Below are 17,405 nucleotides of genomic sequence, written 5' to 3'. Positions count from 1 at the left end.
GCTGTAGATGTTCAGGCAGAGGTCTTCTAGGAATTTCACAACATTGGTGCATTGGATGCATCTATCATGTTCATCAGTCTTTCCAATAGAGCTAGTGCTCGACTTACAACCATGATTGATTCCGACAGACTGATCGTAACACGATTTGGTCATAAGTTGAGTAGGCTATATGTACAGTACTGTGAAATAATGTTATAAAAACCTTTAAGTCATATTTTATCATAATTTTCTTTCGTTATTGTTATATATCATAATTTTCTTCGTTCATTTTATGCCATTTGTATCATCTCTACACCATTTTGTTTCTTAGCTATAACTGTTGATCGCCATGGGTTCAGAACCTTTCACAGGTTCACGAATTCTTTCTTTATCTTTCAAAATCATCGACACAGTTGAGTATGATAACTTTGTATCACGTGCGATCACTTTCACTTTCTTTCCTCCTTCATACTGCTTAATTACCTTCATTTTCCTGTTGAGATTGATGGCCTTTCTTTCCTTCTTGGCAGGCTGAGGCGTAGACAAAGACAATTTCCTCTTGGTAGACATCTTGGGAGGGGTTTGATGAAAAATATTCAAGACACAAAACACAAATTTCTGTACCAAGTCTGGGATAATAGTTGAAATGGTGCATGCGGAGATGGTAGTGCTGCCGGAAGCTGGTCCGCCCTGTCTAGGCCCAGCTGGGCAACGCTTGCGCTGCCAGATGCGGAGCAGTCATGGCTAGCAATTGTGGTCATAAAGTCGAATGGTCGTAAGTTACATAGGTCGTAAGTCGATCAATACCTGTATACCAGGCGTGTGTGTGTGTAAAAATGGAAGGCTCAAATCCTAGTGCACAGATATTAGTATTATTAATTGTTGCTATTTTGGTGCACAGATGATAGATTTGAAGGTGGTGTCCTGACATTACAGACACATCAGTGTGGGTATTTGTGACTTGTTTGAGATTTCACAATGTGTCAGAGAAGGGTAGTAGTGGAAGTCCCACTTGCATCCTGGAATTATTATTACATTCTGGAGAAGATGTCCCAAGGCTGAGGGCTAGTGTTTTCTGATGCATAAACTCCTGCATGAACGGGACACGACTGCCTCTGTCTCTGACCAACGGGAAGCAGAAGTAAGATGAGGGGAGGAGAGTCCGCAGTCTGGTCTAATTTTAAGGCAGAGAATGAATGAAGGTCCCGCATTCCTCCAGGAGGTACATTCTCTCCGAGAGAAATAAACCCCGATCTCTTCCGGACTGGTTATTTACTTCGTTTCTTGAGCAAAAACTTCAAAACCATTTCAGACACAGGTTATCTTTTGTCAGTAACTGTGCTGGGTGAGCTTAGAAGTAAATTCAGCACACAGAACTGAGGACATTCCTGAGAGCACCCTTCATAAACATCAGCCTCTCAGTCTTTTCTTTTAAAGAGTTAATATTTCCTTGTATTAAAAATATATACTGTTCTCTTTCAAACATTTTAGATAGCTGATTCATCATTCCTCAAAAAATAAATTTAATTAGCCAGCATGACACATAAATATAGTATTGTTTTAAAAGTAAAAAATCTACAGGAAAAAAAAACCTACAAAAATACAGGGTGGGGAAAAATTAGGTTTACAATTGTGAGTATACAAAACACAGTGTTTATTCCTGTACTGTTATTTATTAATTAATATATTATTTTCCATTTAAGCAATTGTAAACCTACTTTTGCCACACTCTATATAGTAAAAGACCCCTTTCATACCTATCTAAAACTCTCTTCCATTCACCCAGTGAATCCTTGAAGACATTTGCTACTTCTTCCAAAAATTCTCTACATGCATAATAAATGTACACGTGCATATAGAATATTTTTATTGGCCCTAGTTGGTTGGCTCAGTGGTAGAGCACTGGCTCAGCATGTGGATGTCCCAGTTGGATTCCAAGTCAGGGCACACAGGAGAAGCAACCATCTGCTCCTTCACCCTCTCCCTCCCCTCCTCACTCTCTTCTCCCGCCCCCACCCCCAGCCATGGTTCAGTTGGTTCTAATGAGTTGGCCCAGCACTGAGGATGACTCTGTGACCTCACCTCAAGCACTTAAAAAAAAAATGCTCGGTTACTGAGCAACAGAGCAATGCCCCAGGTGAGCAGAGCACCCTCCTGAAGGAGGATTGCTGGGTGATCCTGGTTGATTGGGGTGCATGTGGGAGTTTGTCTCTCTGCCTCTCCTCTGCTCATTTAATTAAAATAAAAAGAAATTTTTAAAATTTATTGTGTTAACATGGCTTCAAGTGTCCTACTCAATATAACTCCCTCAACCCCCTGTAACATGCCCCCCACTTCATCCCATTGCCTCCTCCCCTACCTTCTTCCCTCTTGGACTTGCTGCCCTGGTCTCTGTATCTGTTTATATGTGTAATTTGGCCAATTCCTTCACCTTCTTTGATACTGTCCCCTCAGCCCCCTTCCCTCTGACTGCTGTCCTTCTGTTCCTTGTAGACCTGTTTCTATTTTGTTCTTCAGTCCGTTGTGTTCATTAGAGTCCACATACAGTGAGATCATATGATATCTGTCTTTCTCTGCCTGGCTTATTTCACTTAACATAATGATCGCCAGGTCCATCCATGCTGTCACAAAAAGTAGGATTTCCTTCTTTTTCATAGCTGCGTAGTATTAGAATTTTTATATTTCTATATCTTGGTCATTATTCCTTGTCAACCCACACAGTGATACGGCATGCCTTTTAACAGGTATATTAGTCTTTCGTTGCATCAAAATGGAGCAGATATTCAGCCATCCCCCTGTTGGTGGGATTGAAGTTACTCCTCGGATTGTGCTATTCCAAACATTCTGCAAGGAATATACATCTTTGTGCACACACACATTTGTCTAGGACAGATATTAAGAAAAATATCTGGAGGGGGTCAAAGGGTATTGCACCACTTTTATTTTGATAGAAACTACCAAATTCAACCCTCCCTCCATTCCTGCCTTAACCAATCTAAACTGTCACGTTAATTTTCCCATGTCCTTGCCGGTCATACATGTTATAACTAAAAAAGTTTTGTCGATCTATGTGCAAAAATAGTTTTAAGTTACTTTACCCTGATTTCTAAGGTGATTGAGAATCGTTTTGTATATTGCTTGTGATGCTTCCTATGTTGCTGGTTTTTTTGACATGGTTTCAAACATTTTCATTAATTAGGACTGTTGCAGAACTATCTCTCCTGGTGGATAAAGCACTGAAAATTTTCATATTTGTTGGTAAAGTGCCCTGTCCCAAGTCTCAATTCCCTCACTCCTCCCCCTGCCTCCCTGGCCCCGCCCCCTGGCCCTGGCCCCGCCCCCTGCTTCCCTGGGAGGCAGCACTTAAAAGGTTAATAAGCAGCCTTGCAAGTGACCTGTGAGACCCAGCTATACTGCAGTCCCAGCCTCTTCTGAGATTGTTTGGTGCCCTCAGGTACCATTTAAAAAATATTGTGATGATATCTCCCCAACTCGCACCCAAATGCACACTCAACTTGTGTTTTCTGATGTTGAGCAGTTTCCGGTCTCAGAGAGAGTCACGCTAACATGCCGCTGGTTAGCTCCTTGAACTGGTCCCTGCTTTGTGTGCTCATTTCCCAGGATTATGCTTACATAATTTCCTTTGACCTTAGCCGGCACATGGTAATCCGAGAGGGCATGTTGGGGGAATAAGGTGGCCCTTATGTAACTTGTTACGTAAGCGTGCAGAGCTCAGAGTCTCAATGGAGTATCTGCAGAGTTTTCTAAGTCTGAAAGTTCATTTGGACAGAGGTTTTTGTTGTCTTACAGTCAACTGAATTCTTTTCTTTTTTTTTCTTTTTTTTTTTTTTTCTTTTTTGTATTTTTCTGAAGCTGGAAACGGGGAGAGACAGGCAGACAGACTCCCGCATGCGCCCGACCGGGATCCACCCAGTACACCCACCAGGGGGCGATGCTCTGCCCCTCCGGGGCGTTGCTCTGTTGCGACCAGAGCCACTCTAGCGCCTGGGGCAGAGGCCAAGGAGCCATCCCCAGCGCCCGGGCCATCTTTGCTCCAATGGAGCCTCAGCTGCAGGAGGGGAATAGAGAGAGAGGAAGGAGGGGGGGTGGAGAAGCAAATGGGCGCCTCTCCTATGTGCCCTGGCTGGGAATCGAACCCGGGTCCCCCGCACGCCAGGCCGACACTACTGCTGAGCCAACCGGCCAGGGCCTCAACTGAATTCTTCACAAAGCATCCCTGTCTTTCTGAATTAGCCAATGGGAAAGGGGAAACAAGAAAGGACAGTATGGCTATAATGTGGCAGGTACTTGGCAGAAATGATTGCATCCGATGTAATCTCTACAATCCTCCTCCCTTGTGTGGAAAAGGAAACTGAGGCTTACAGGATGAAAGTGAGGTGCTGAGGATCAGAGAACGAGAGAGTGGTTGCATTGAGCTGGAAAGCCAGACGCGTGCTCTTCCTATGGAACGTGTGCGGGTACGCATGCATGCGTGTATCTGGGGCCTGGGGTATGCGGTAAGTCAGAATCGTGCTGGACAGTTGGAGAGTTCTGTTTCTGTATTCCATTCTCTTGAAGTCTTAAACGTTGTCTATTAACTGGTCTGAAGTCAAGAGGGAGCTCAGCCCTTTCTGAGGACTGAGAGTGCCTTGGGGGCCAGGCTGAGACCAGTCTCCTGCCCCGGGCTGTGCCCTGAGAAGCTGGAGCCTTTGTGGCTGGAATTTGGCCTCTAATGCCACCGTCTCTCCTTTACCTTTGAGCTAGGGGGGGACCAAAAGTAGCAGGTCCCCATGTAACTTATTTACCAGGAATGAGCTTCTTCTCCCGGCTCAGGGAAGTGACATGTGGGTAGATGTCACGTCAGGATAAATTCTGCAGTGGCCTATATAACAAAGTTTCAGAGGAGAAAGCTTAACTAGAAAGCCCAAGGAAATGGGGTTCTGGTCATTTAACTAGAAAGCCCAAGGAAATGGGGTTCTGGTCATTAGGAGATGAAACCAGGAGGGGTTTGTCATTAGATACTTTGGTAATTCCCTCTTATTTTTAATTCTTACATTGAGACACTAATTGATGCTTAGCAAAATATTCAAGCTGAGCTGAAGGGGGTGCGGTATCAGTGAGCCTCCCCCTCACCTGAGATGTCCACCTACTCATTCTCCACAGAGGCCACCACTACTAACAACATCCTTTGAACCTTCCAGAAATATTTAATATTATCTGTAATCTTTGTAGATACAAATATGTGTGTAGTTCTCTATCTAATCATCCATCCATCCTCCATCCATCCATCCATCCATCCTTCCTTCCTTTTCAACTTATGCTTAATTCTTGTGGTTGAAAATTGTTAGAAATTCTCAAATTCATCCTCTCCTCTTGATTTGGTGTGTCGGGACAAGAACACTCCCGACAGAGGGTCTTGCATGTCCCCCAAGATGCTTGTCTCATTTATAATGAGGTCAGTCTTCATTGTAAAGTCCTCCAGCTGGTGGCAGTGTAGCACTGAGCCGCACACCAGCCAAAGACCTCCCTGAGAGATTTTGTTCCCATATCCTGCACTACACCTCTTCTCCCAGAGTCTGTCTGTTTCTTTAGAAGATGCCGTGTAGGATGGATGGTTCCAGTTAGGTGAGATCTCACGAAACCTGTGCTGCAGCAAAGGCTACCCTAACTTAATTCTTTCTGCAGAAGGATCCTAACCCCCCATTCTTGCTCCCCGCATCGAGACTGCCTGCTTGTGCATGTTGACCGCTACAATTATATGCTCCAACAGAGGGAAGCCAGCTTTCTCCCTAGAATATTTTCTCCCCAGTTAAGGATGGCAAAAATGAAAGGCTGAAAAGTGGCTATGACACCACTTTCTTCCATAAGTTCCTCCGAATTGCCACATGAGAAGCCAGTACTCTACTGGTTCTTGTCATGGGATAGTCACAAGTAGAAAACAGGATGATCCCCAAAGAACCACTCCTTCAGAGAACAGTGATATGGCTTGTAAGGTTTCCTCTTCAAAGATAAGAAAATTACCTGTTAGTTCTGGGCCTGGTCCTAGCTAGATCTTCTGGAGAGCTCTAGACTCTGATGCCTTCACCTTATAGAGCTCAGTGTAGACCTGGGTCCTAGCCTCTCCCCCTCACTAGCTATGTAACTTTGGGTGGGTAAGTCTTAGTACAAAAAATAACTATGTTTCAAAAGGATTGTTTTGTTTCTGTTGCAAGTGATAAAAATATAACTTAATCTGATTTAGACTAACAAGAGAATGTATTGGTTTATTGCTGTAAAGTCTGAAATAGCTTCAGGCATAGTTGGATCCAGAAGCTAAAATCTTATCATCAGAACTCATTCTTTTCCAGTCTCTCTTTGTCTTCAGATATAGTCAAGTCATTTCTGTGCAGGCTCTTGGAAGCTCTAGGCTTGCATCTAGCAGCTCAGACACCTCAACAAAAAGAAATTCTTCTTCTGCTATTTCCAGAAAAATTCTAAGGACTGAATCTCACATTCCCATCCTTGAATACTTATGGCCATTGAAGGGAGTATCTGGAGTTGTTAGGCCTGAGATAGGCAATGGGTCAGCCTCCCCCAAACCACAGGGTCAGGAGGGGAAGTGTCCTGGGGGAAGCCAAGAGGCTATACTCAAAAGAGTAGTAAATTATATTTATAGTAGGTGAGCAAGAGCAGCAGGTGTGCAGAGGAGGGGTCAGCAAGTACAAACAGCCAGGTAACAATTTTAGGATTTCTGCTGCAACTATTCAACTCTGCCTTGTAGTGCAAAAACAACCATAGATGAGAGGTGGTGGGCCTGGCTGTGTTCCAATAAAACTTTGTTTACAAAAACAGGCAGTGGGCTGGGTTTGGCCCACGGCTCTAGTGTGCTGACCCCTGGTCTAAAAGGTAGAATGTATAGTAGGCAGAGCATAGAATGTTTTTCTCATACATATTCCAGAGACCTCAACAAATGACCTCTGGTACATTCAAGATACTTCACACATGTTGGTTATTATTATTACTCATGTTATAAATAAGGATAATCACAATGATAACATTGATGACAGTTATAACAACACTAACTAGATAAATGAGCTATAGTGAATGAATCATGGGTAACAGGCAGCAGTGTATTCCAGGATTATTTCTACACTGTTAGGGGAGCTTCTGCTCCACATACTCATGGAGCTGGAAAGGCCACAGAGATATATAATGCCAATGCCTTATTTTGCAGATAAATCTTTGGCATCTAAGTAGAGTCAGACAATAAAGATTCATTAATTATTTTTTTTTTAATCCAAACTAGGTTGTGTGGTGACTTAGTATTGGTAAAATTCTTGGCACGTTCTTGAACCAATGGAAAGACCTGATTCTGGACCATCATGTGTTTTACGACCTGAGAACTCTCCGCATCTGGGATGACTCAGATGTCTGTTTCACATGAAGATTACCAAACACCACTCGCAATGTTTGAAAAAATGAATAGTTACTCATTGCCATACTCACTACTCTCTTTGTCACTGTTTCTATTGGCTTAGCAGGTGGGCAGCCATCTAAAGCAGGTGAAAGGGTGCAACTCAACCCCCTATCAACAGGGACAGAGAGGAGGCCCCTGGGCACTCAGTGGGTCAACCCCATTGGCCAAAGTCTTCATGATGGGCAAAACCCTCCTTGCTTTTGATTAACCTATAGCCCTACAATGATCCAGGAGGCAAATATTTAGAACCACAGCTCTTTAACTTTTATTTTCACTCAGGGTCGATGAAAAAAATACTTTAATGAATCAAAAAGAAGCCATAAAATCCTCTGGTCCCAAGTACTGCAGAAACCCAGTAAACAAAATGGGAACATTTGGGATTTGGTTTATCATTTCTCTAAGCCAGGAGTCAGCAAACATTTTTTTGTATAGGTCAGATAGTAAATATTTCAGGCTTTGTGGCCATATGGTGGGCCACTATTTATTTGCTGAATCCTGCTCTAAGCTTTAGTTAATTAGAAAGAGCAAACCAAAGAATGGAGTGTTTGAACTGGCTGCTCCGTTACTTTAAAACTTGGGCTTTAGGCCCTGGCCGGTTGGCTCAGTGGTAGAGCATCGGCCTGGTGTGCAGAAATCCCGGGTTTGATTCCTGGCCAGGGCACACAGGAGAAGCGCCCATCTGCTTCTCCACCCCTCCCCCTCTCCTTCCTCTCTGTCTCTCTCTTCCCCTCCCGCAGCCAAGGCTCCATTGGAGCAAAGATGGCCCCGGGTGCTGGGGATGGCTCCTTGGCCTCTGCCCCAGGCGCTAGAGTGGCTCTGGTTGCGGCAGAGCAATGCCCCGGAGGGGCAGAGCATCGCCCCATGGTGGGCAGAGCATCGCCCCTGGTGGGCGTGCCAGGTGGATCCTGGTCGGGCACATGCGGGAGTCTGTCTGACTGTCTCTCCCCGTTTCTAGCTTCAGAAAAATACAAAAAACAACAACAACAACAAAAAAAAAAAAACTTGGGCTTTGAGGTTGGACCAGGGGTAGTCAACCTTTTAATACCTATCACTCACTTTTGTGTATCTGTTAGTAGTAAAATTTACTAACCACCCACCGGTTCCACAGTAATGGTGATTTATAAAGTAGGGAAGTAACTACTTTATAAAATTTATAAAGCAGAGTTACAGCAAGTTAAAGCATATAATAATAATTACTTACCAAGTACTTTATGTCGGATTTTCGCTAAGTTTGACAGAATAAATCTTTATAAAACAACTGACTATAGTTAAATCTATCTTTTTATTTCTACTTTGGTTTCTCTGCTATTGCCCACCATGAAAGCTGGAACGCCCACTAGTGGGCGATAGGGACCAGGTTGACTACCACTGGGTTCGACAGATGTTGGCTTAGCTCTGTGGTTCTGCTGCTTGCTGGGTGATATTAGGTATATTGGTTCCTTCAGTTTCCTTGTCTATAAAACGAGGATAATGAGTCCTCCTTATAGACTTGTTTTGAAATCAAGTGAAGAAAAGCACTGCAGAGCTACCATGATTCTAAATTGTAGCAGTAGAATCAGTACTGTTATTGATAATCAAGCCAAGTGAGTAAAAGAAACTACTCAATAGTATATGCAACTGACCTTTCATCACTTTCAAAGGGAACGAGCTAGAGAGTGGCACAAAAACTTCTTTTTAAAAATTTTTATTATTATTAAGAATGCCTACTAGAGAACTATTACTCCCCATTTCTCAACAAGGCGAACTGCAGAATCCAGTACAGTTCTTTTTGTTGTTTTTGTTGTTAACAAAAATGCTTTTTAATTGACATAAAACATATTAATTTCAGGTGTACAACATTAATGATTTGATATTTGTACACTTGCAAAATGATCACAATAAGTCTAGTCAACATCCATCACCTTACATAGTTACAAAATTTTTTTTCTCATGATGAGAATGTTTAAGATATATTCTCCTAGACTTTCAAGTATGTGATACAGTAATGTGAACTATAGTCACCATGCCAACTATAGTCACCGTGCCATACATTAACATAAGTCAACCATGACTTATTTATTTCATGACTTGAAGTTTATACGTTTTCACCCCCTTCATCCATTTCTTCTACATTCCACCTCCTGCCTCTGCCATAAACCATCAATCTGTTCTGTTCTTTTTATTTTTTAGATTCCATATATAAGTGAGATTATGCAGCATTTGGTCTCTGTGTGACTTATTTCACATACCATAATGTCCTCAAGTTTCATCCATCGTGTTGCAAATAGCAAGATTTCAATCTTTTTTTCTGGCTCAATAATATTCCGTGTGTGTGTGTGTGTGTGTGTGTGTATCACATTTTCTTTATCCTTTCATTCATCAATGGACACGTAGGTTGTTTCCATAGGTTGGCTATAAATGTGGGTGCATATATCTTGTCATTGCAGTGATGTAGAGCAGATTTTCATGTGCTTTTTAGGTATCTGTGTGTTTTTTTGTCAAGATAGTGGTTTTGTTTATTCAGGTAAATACACAGAAGTGGAATAGCTGGATCATATGGTAGTTGTATTTTTAATTTTTCTGAAGAACATCATATTGTTTCCAGAGTGGCTGTACTGGTTTGCATTCCCACCAACAGTGCACAAGGGTTCTCTTTCCTCCACAGCTTCACCAACACTTGTTATTACTTATCTTTTTGGTAACACTCATTCGAACAGGTGTGAGATGATATCTTGTTGGGGTTTTGATTTGTATTTCCCTGATGATTAGGGATGTCGGCAGCTTTTCATGTACCTATTGGCTCTCTGTGTGTCTTCTTTGGAAAAAAATATCTATTCAAAGCTTCATTTTTTTTTTAAATTTGGAAATTTTAAATTTTTATTTATTGCTATTGAGTTCTTTATATATTTTGGATATCAAACCCTTATCAGATATGATTTGCAGATATTTTCTTTCATTCAGTAAGTTACCTTTTCATTCTGTTGATGGCCTCCTTCATTTCCTTTGCTGGGCAAAGCTTTTAGTTTGATGTAGTTATATTTTATTTTTTGCTTTTGTTGCTTTTGTCTTTGGTGTCAGATTTTAAAAGTCATCACTAACACCCATGTCATGGAGTTTACTGCCTGTTTCCTCCTAGAAGTTTTATAGTATCAGGACTTATGTTCAAGTCTTCAACACATTTTGAATTAAGTTTTGTGTTGTGCTTGCTTCGGCAGCACATACAGAATTCATTTTTGTGTTTGATAGGAAATAATGGTTCAGTTTCATTCTTTTGCATGTGGCTGTCCAGTTTCCCCAGCACCATTTATGAGACTCTCCTTTTTCCATTATATATTCTTTCCTTCTTTGTCATGGATTAATTGACCATATAAGTGTGGGTTTATTTCTAGATTCTCTATTCTCTTCTATTAATATTTGTATCTGTCTTTATGCCAATGCCATACTGTTTTGATTACTGTAGCTTTGTAGGGTAGTTTGACCAAGTAACATGATTTCATCATCACCATTATGGAAAAAATTTGAGCCTGGGTCATATTTGCTTTGCATTATAGCTAAGACCCTAGTGCTTGGTCATGATAGGCCATCTTCCTTTTTTCAAAAACTGAGGCCTCACATCATTCAGTGAAAAATTTCACAAGAAAAATACTTTCTCAACATTTTCTTCAGCCATACAGTTTAGCCAAATGATCTGTCTCAGGTCAAGATCATCAGCATGGTCTGAGATCAAGGGGCTAAAGTTGGAAAGAATTTGGCCTAAAGCCATCTATATTCTCAACATCCTGAGGGGAATATAGCTTTCAATAAATAAGATTTATAGGTATTTTGAAGAATTATGAGCTATGAGGTTATGGTTGGTCATGTCTATGATGCAATAACTAAAAGAACATCTAAGAATTATATGTTCTCATCTTGAAGTTTCAGGCTCTTGCAGCCGCCATTTTGTGGTGAGAAAGGATTGGGCTCTCAAAGGAGACACTGCAGTGGGTGAGTCTCACCTCTGCCTTTTCCTAGCTATTTGACAACAGACAAACTATTTAATCTTGTGCTTTCATCGGTAAAATGACTGCTAATCACTTCTCACACTGTATAAAATGTCTTTCTTAAGAAGTGCAGGGAGAAACTGCTGTTCAACCAAACTGTAGGGCTGGAGTCCAAATGACCAAGTCTGCACACCCCGCCCCCACTGTAGACTTGGTTAGCACATGCTGAGTCACTACTCTAGGGAGTTTTAATCCCGGGGTTATTGATAACAAGGAGACGTACCTGAGAAGACAGTGGAAAGCCTGCTCCACGCTCTGTCATCAGCTAGCCAGTCAGTTTCTTCCTCATGCACTGCCTCTACCTGCTGCCAAGGAAGGTGAGAGTCCAGGTCACTTGCTGATAGGTTTGCACATTTTCCCCCAGGAAACCACGCTCAAAGTTGCAAATTATGTGGCATCTGTAGTACCAATGTGATTTACCCTGTTAAACCATACTATATCTGCTTTGTAGACTGGCAAATAAATATTAGTTCCTGTTTGGGGATTTTATTTTGACACACAGGAAAACCCCCATCTATACAATGGTGGAACTAAATGGGACAGGAGATGCTAATTCAAAATGGACTGGGCAAGTGTGTAAACAAGACTTGAATAAAACCAAGACTTTCCTTTTATTAGTTCTTTCAGAAAAATATCAGTGCAAGCATGATGACGATAGTGAACAATAAGGATTGGTGGGGACTGTGGCAGACTGGAAAAACCATGTCTGTCCAACGGAGGATCACTTCTCCGTTTTAGCTGATTGTTGCCAGTAAGGAATGTAGGTTTGAGGATGGCTAGATTTCAGTACTTTAAAAGAGCAGAGAAACCTGGATTTTAATGTAAAATCTATTCGTTTTTAAATGTGGTTAAATAATTCAAAAATAATTTTTTTAAATGATCTCTCTGTTATTCCTTGAGTGTGTAAGCAACTGTATTGACTGAAAGGGTGAATTGGTAGGGAGGAAATAAAATTGAAGGAGAAAATGGTCATTGGACTAACACCTCAAAAATTGTGCATAATATTCATTGCAACACTCTCCAAGTGGAGAAGCTCACCTACTTTATTGAAGTTTTATCGTGTTCCTCAGACTGTCTTTACTAGGACGGGAAGGTGGACAAGCAACTTCAGTACTTTCCAGTCACTAGGTTGAAACAAAGAACATCAATGTTTTGTTAAGAAAAATTTAAACGATCAACCATTTACTGGAATTTTAGCGCTGCAAATCAAAAGTGGTTTTAGAATTACTGCCCTACTCTTTATCATTAACATTGTTAAAGTTACTGGTTGTTAAACTTTGCAATAAGAAAAAGAACTCTACCTTAAAAAAGGATGAAACTTTGATTACTCTTCATTATTTCTGATGTAACAATATAGGAAAAAGTCATATTTTCTTAGTGGGTGAAGGAGAGATGTCTTGGGAGTCCTGGATGACCTGTGTAGACATGGGGAAGAGACCCACTTCAGAGAGCGTGCTTGAGGAACAAAAAAGCTGGGCAACTGTTGCATAGTCCATCAGGCTGGTGTTGTTTTGCTCAGTGGGCTGAGGAAGTTGGGAATAAGAAACTTTGGGAAGTATAAGGAGGAAGAACAGTCGCTTACAATTAAATTTATTCCATGTTTGCTGGCTAGGGTGTGGCGTAAAACCCCCTCTTCTTCTCCCCACTCCATACAATAGTGATTTCTCCATAATGGATTGTGGAGATGGGTCTGTACTCAAGCAAGGGACAGTGGCTGAGTGTGAGCTGAATGTGACTCTAGGGTAGAGGGTAAGGCTGGGTAAAGGAAGGAGACAGTCACCCCGGGTAATAAAGCCTGTCATTTCTCTGTTAACTCAAAACCTGAGGAGCAGTCCCTGAACACTGGAGATTTTTATCTAACCCTTATTACTGCATTTTGTCCTAGCACTTAATTTGATTTACCAGTTTTTATTGATTGATTGGTGGGTTTTAGAGACAGAGGAAGGGAGGGCATGAGACAGAGAAACATTGATTTGTTTTTCCACTTATTTATGCATTCATTGGTTGATTCTTGTCTGTGCCCTGGCCTGAGTTGAACCCTCAACCTTGGCGTATCAAGACAATGCTCTAACCAACTGAGCTAGCCAGCCAGGGCAACTCAATGTACCAGTTTTTTGTTGAACACTTAGTAGGTGCCTGGCACTGTGTCTGCCATTATACGGGGTGGGGCAAAGTTAGATTTACAGTTGTATGTGAAACACAAAGTTTAGTCTTGTATTATTATTTATTGATTATTGTATTATTTTCCATATGAACAACTGTAAAGCTACTTTTGCTCCACCCTGTCTAGCAGATTCAAGTAAGGACAGGACATGCATGATCTCTGTTTTGATGTCATGATTTAAGATCCAACCAGAGGCCTGCTGAGATCTGGTCTGCATCCTGCCTGGTAGCTGTCGCTGCCATTCCTTGGAAATAGCAACTCCCTTTCCCCCACCCTGGCCCAGCCCCTGTCCCGATGCTGATGTGAAGCTGAGCAGCTCAGAGGAGGTATCCTGAATGTCCTGGTTCTGTGGGCTCTTTGGCAATGAATTCTTCTGTGGAGTGGATGAAGACAACATCCAGGCCACATTCAGTCTCACTGGACTCAATGAACAGGTACGTCATTGTTGACAAGCTCTAGATGGGATCTTGGACCTGGAGTTTCATGAAGAGCTGCAGACAGCCCCAAACAGAGTGGCCTGACTGGGCAGTCAGCCGAGGTGCTTTACGTGTCGATCCATGCCCGCTATATCCTCACCAGTGTGGCATCGCCCAGGTGTTGGAAAAGTACCAGCAAGGAGACCGTGGCCACTGTCAGTGTATGGACTGTGAGAACCAGCCAGTGCTGCCCATTGGCCTCTCAGACACCCTAGGTGGACCATGGTGAAGCTCCACTGCCCCCAAGGGCAGGGATGTCTACACCCCTGAATCATCGAGTCACCACCACCTGGACAGCTCTATCTCAGTGCTGGTTCCCCTCACATGTTCTTCATGGTGCACCCTTGGTACTGCCCCAAGCAGCCTGCCAACTCATTGGTGCCCAGGCTTTACTATTTCAACATCCATTCGATGGCCTACCAGCTGCAGCTCTAAGCCACCAGCAGCTTCAAGAACCCAGTCCAGACGATTCGCTGACACCCCATCACCCCACCCTCTGCCTTTGATGCCTCCACTCCTTGGCTGCCACCCTTCCAGGAAACCTCTGTGGTTTTTAGTTTATTTATTTTTTATTTTTTTGTATTTTTCTGAAGCTGGAAACAGGGAGAGACAGTCAGACAGACTCCCGCATGCGCCCGACCAGGATCCACCCGGCATGCCCACCAGGGGGCAACGCTCTGCCCACCAGGGGGCAATGCTCTGCTCCTCTGGGGCGTCGCTCTGTCGAGACCAGAGCCACTCCAGCGCCTGGGGCAGAGGCCAAGGAGCCATCCCCAGAGCCCGGGTCATCTTTGCTCCAATGGAGCCTCGGCTGCGGGAGGGGAAGAGAGAGACAGAGAGGAAAGGGGGGGATGGAGAAGCAAATGGGCGCCTCTCCTATGTGCCCTGGCCAGGAATCGAACCTGGGTCCCCCGCACGCCAGGCCGACGCTCTACCACTGAGCCAACCGGCCAGGGCCGGTTTTTAGTTTAAATTAAAAGAGTCATTATTATGATAGGAATATGAAATAAAGTGGAAGAAAAAGGCAAAAGAAATCCAACCAGATAACTCTCTGACACAGGGAGAAACCACGCTCAGAAATAAATGAAAGATGTTACAAGTTGAGCAAGATTGAGCCAGCTTTCACCTCAGTTGCCATGGAGCAAAGTGGTGTTGCTGGTCCAATGGCCAACATACCTGACTTTGCTGGTCCAAAGGCCAACATACCAGACTTTGCTGGTCCAATGGCCAACATACCAGACTTTGCTGGTCCAATGGCCAACATACCAGACTTTGCTGGTCCACTGGCCAGCACACCAGACCACTTCCTGGAGTGTCGAGGAGAGGTGCTGCTGGAGTGACTTCACGAAGTACATAAAGAGTCAAGTTAGGAGCACTCATGGTAATTAGAAGCCCTGGTTGCTTTGGCAAGGTCATCAGATGTTAGTTTGAGCTTCTGGTAGACCTGTAGGCTAAGGAGTCTCGTGCGTCCTTTCCTCCTGCTTTCTTAGGCTCCCCCTCCATTGCCTGCCATAGGAGGAGCCTTTTGTCTCATGCCTGAGCTGGGAAGGCTCCTGCCACTTGCTGCCAAAGGCACCTCCCGGGCCCTGTAGACGTGGGTCCCCTGAGCACCTGCAAATCATTAGTCTCTCAACAGTCTTCCTGAGCACCTAATAAGTACTGGGTCCAGGGGTAGATACAGGCCCTTCCCTCACAGTCTAAACAAAAGTCTAAACTAGAGGAAGCCATTCAGAAATTAAGAAAACAGTATGAACGTGATGAAGTGTGAGGGGCAGAATCCAGAGGCATAGCGAGTAGGTTGGAGGCTCAAGAAAGGAGTATTCAAAAGAGCCACATTAGAGAGTCAATTAAGAGCCCAGGTTCTAATGTAAGAAGCAATACAGTCCTAGAACATCATGATCTGAAAATGGCCATTAAAAAGGAGGGCAAGTGGATAACGAAAGAGGCTGCAGTCCACTGTCGTTCTAAGCTCACCATAAAGGAAGAGCTTTCTAATAGTCACGGCTTTCCAACGGGAGATGGTGAGACATGTGAAGTAACAAGATCCCCTTCATGCAACCGTTTGGTCACTGAGCAGACATCAGCATGTATATTGACTGTAAGAGAGGTACCTGGTGCTTTCAGAAAAGTCCAGAGGTACAGACCCCACCCAGATATACACAAAGATGTGCTTTGCAGATTTTTTTTTATAGACTGCTTTCTTTTAGAGTAATTTTAGGTTCACAGCAAAATTGAGAAGACCATACAGAGATTTCCCATATACTCCTTGTATCCACCCATACATAATCTCCCCCACTAGGAACATCCCCCACCAGAGTGGTTCTTTTGTTGCAGTCGATGAACCTACATGGACGGGTCATTATCACCCAGAGTCCATAATTGACATTAGAGCCCACGCTTGGTGTTGTACATCCTATAGGTTTGGACACATGTATATATCATATTACCATACAGAGTATTGTTATTGCCCTAAAAATGCTCTGTTCTCTGCCTACGCATCCCTCCCTCACCCCCTCCTCCCGACACCCACTGATTTTTTTTTTTTACTGTCTCCATAGTTTTACCTTTTCCAGAATGTCATATAGTTGCATATGCGAAAAACCATGTTGGATGTGGGGGAGACAGAGCCATAAGCCAAGATCTTGCCCTCAAAGAGTTTATATTCTAGTGGGGAAAAGATAAGTAAATGTGATAAATACCTCAAAAGAGGTAAAAAATACCTTGAGAAAGGCAAACACAGATAAGCAAAGATAAGCTGCGGGAGGAGCATCTGAAAAAGCAAATTTACGAGCCAACAAAGACTTCCCTTAGCACTTGAATTGAGTTTTTTTTTTAATTTATTTATTCATTTTTAGAGAGGAGAGAGAGAGGGAAAGAGAGAGACAGAGAAAGAGAAGGGGGGGAGCTGGAAGCATCAACTCCCACACGTGCCTTGACCAGGCAAGCCCAGGGTCCTGAACCAGCGACCTCAGCATTTCCAGGTCGACGCCCCATCCACTGTGCCACCACAGGTCAGGCTTGAATTGAGTTTTGAAGAAGAAACACAAGTTTGTCCAAGAACTGGGTTGGAGGGTAGGGTGGGCAGGACATTTTAGCAGGAGGACACATTTTGCTTCAAGGTAAACGGGAACTGGGGCCAAGTTCCCTGCGGCTCAGATGCAGAGTGCGGGCCGAGTGAGCCTCCCCCAGTTCATTGGAGTTGTATGAAGTCTTCAAATGCATTTGCATGCTGTTCCGAGGTGCGTAGCAGCTGCTTCAGAATTGACATGCCTGTGGGGACTGGGCTGGTCAGTGTGTGCGCCTTGGCCAGG

At 43.3% G+C, this 17,405-nt stretch overlaps 1 protein-coding gene across 5 annotated transcripts in view; it reads left to right on the top strand.

Annotated features, from left to right (window-relative positions):
- SLC1A2 (solute carrier family 1 member 2) overlaps positions 1-17,405 on the top strand; it is a 97,101-nt gene that overhangs the window by 12,996 nt on the left and 66,700 nt on the right. For 2 of the 5 annotated variants that reach the window (XR_010728108.1, XM_066251271.1), the window contains exon 1: positions 14,030-14,052. The exons of 2 other annotated variants lie outside the window; for them this stretch is intronic. Coding sequence is in view for 2 of the 3 variants with exons in the window: in XM_066251271.1 (XP_066107368.1) it covers positions 14,045-14,052 (8 nt within the window). In the remaining variant the exon portion in view is untranslated. Of the gene's footprint in view, positions 1-14,029; positions 14,053-17,405 lie in introns of those variants that run through there. One more of the 5 variants, XM_066251272.1, reaches the window with a different exon arrangement.

Source organism: Saccopteryx bilineata, chromosome 1 (genome assembly GCF_036850765.1).
Source record: "Saccopteryx bilineata isolate mSacBil1 chromosome 1, mSacBil1_pri_phased_curated, whole genome shotgun sequence".
In the NCBI taxonomy this organism is placed as follows: domain Eukaryota; kingdom Metazoa; phylum Chordata; class Mammalia; order Chiroptera; family Emballonuridae; genus Saccopteryx; species Saccopteryx bilineata.
The sequence above is the reverse complement of the archived record's forward strand: the minus strand, read 5'-3'. Positions and strand labels throughout refer to the sequence as shown.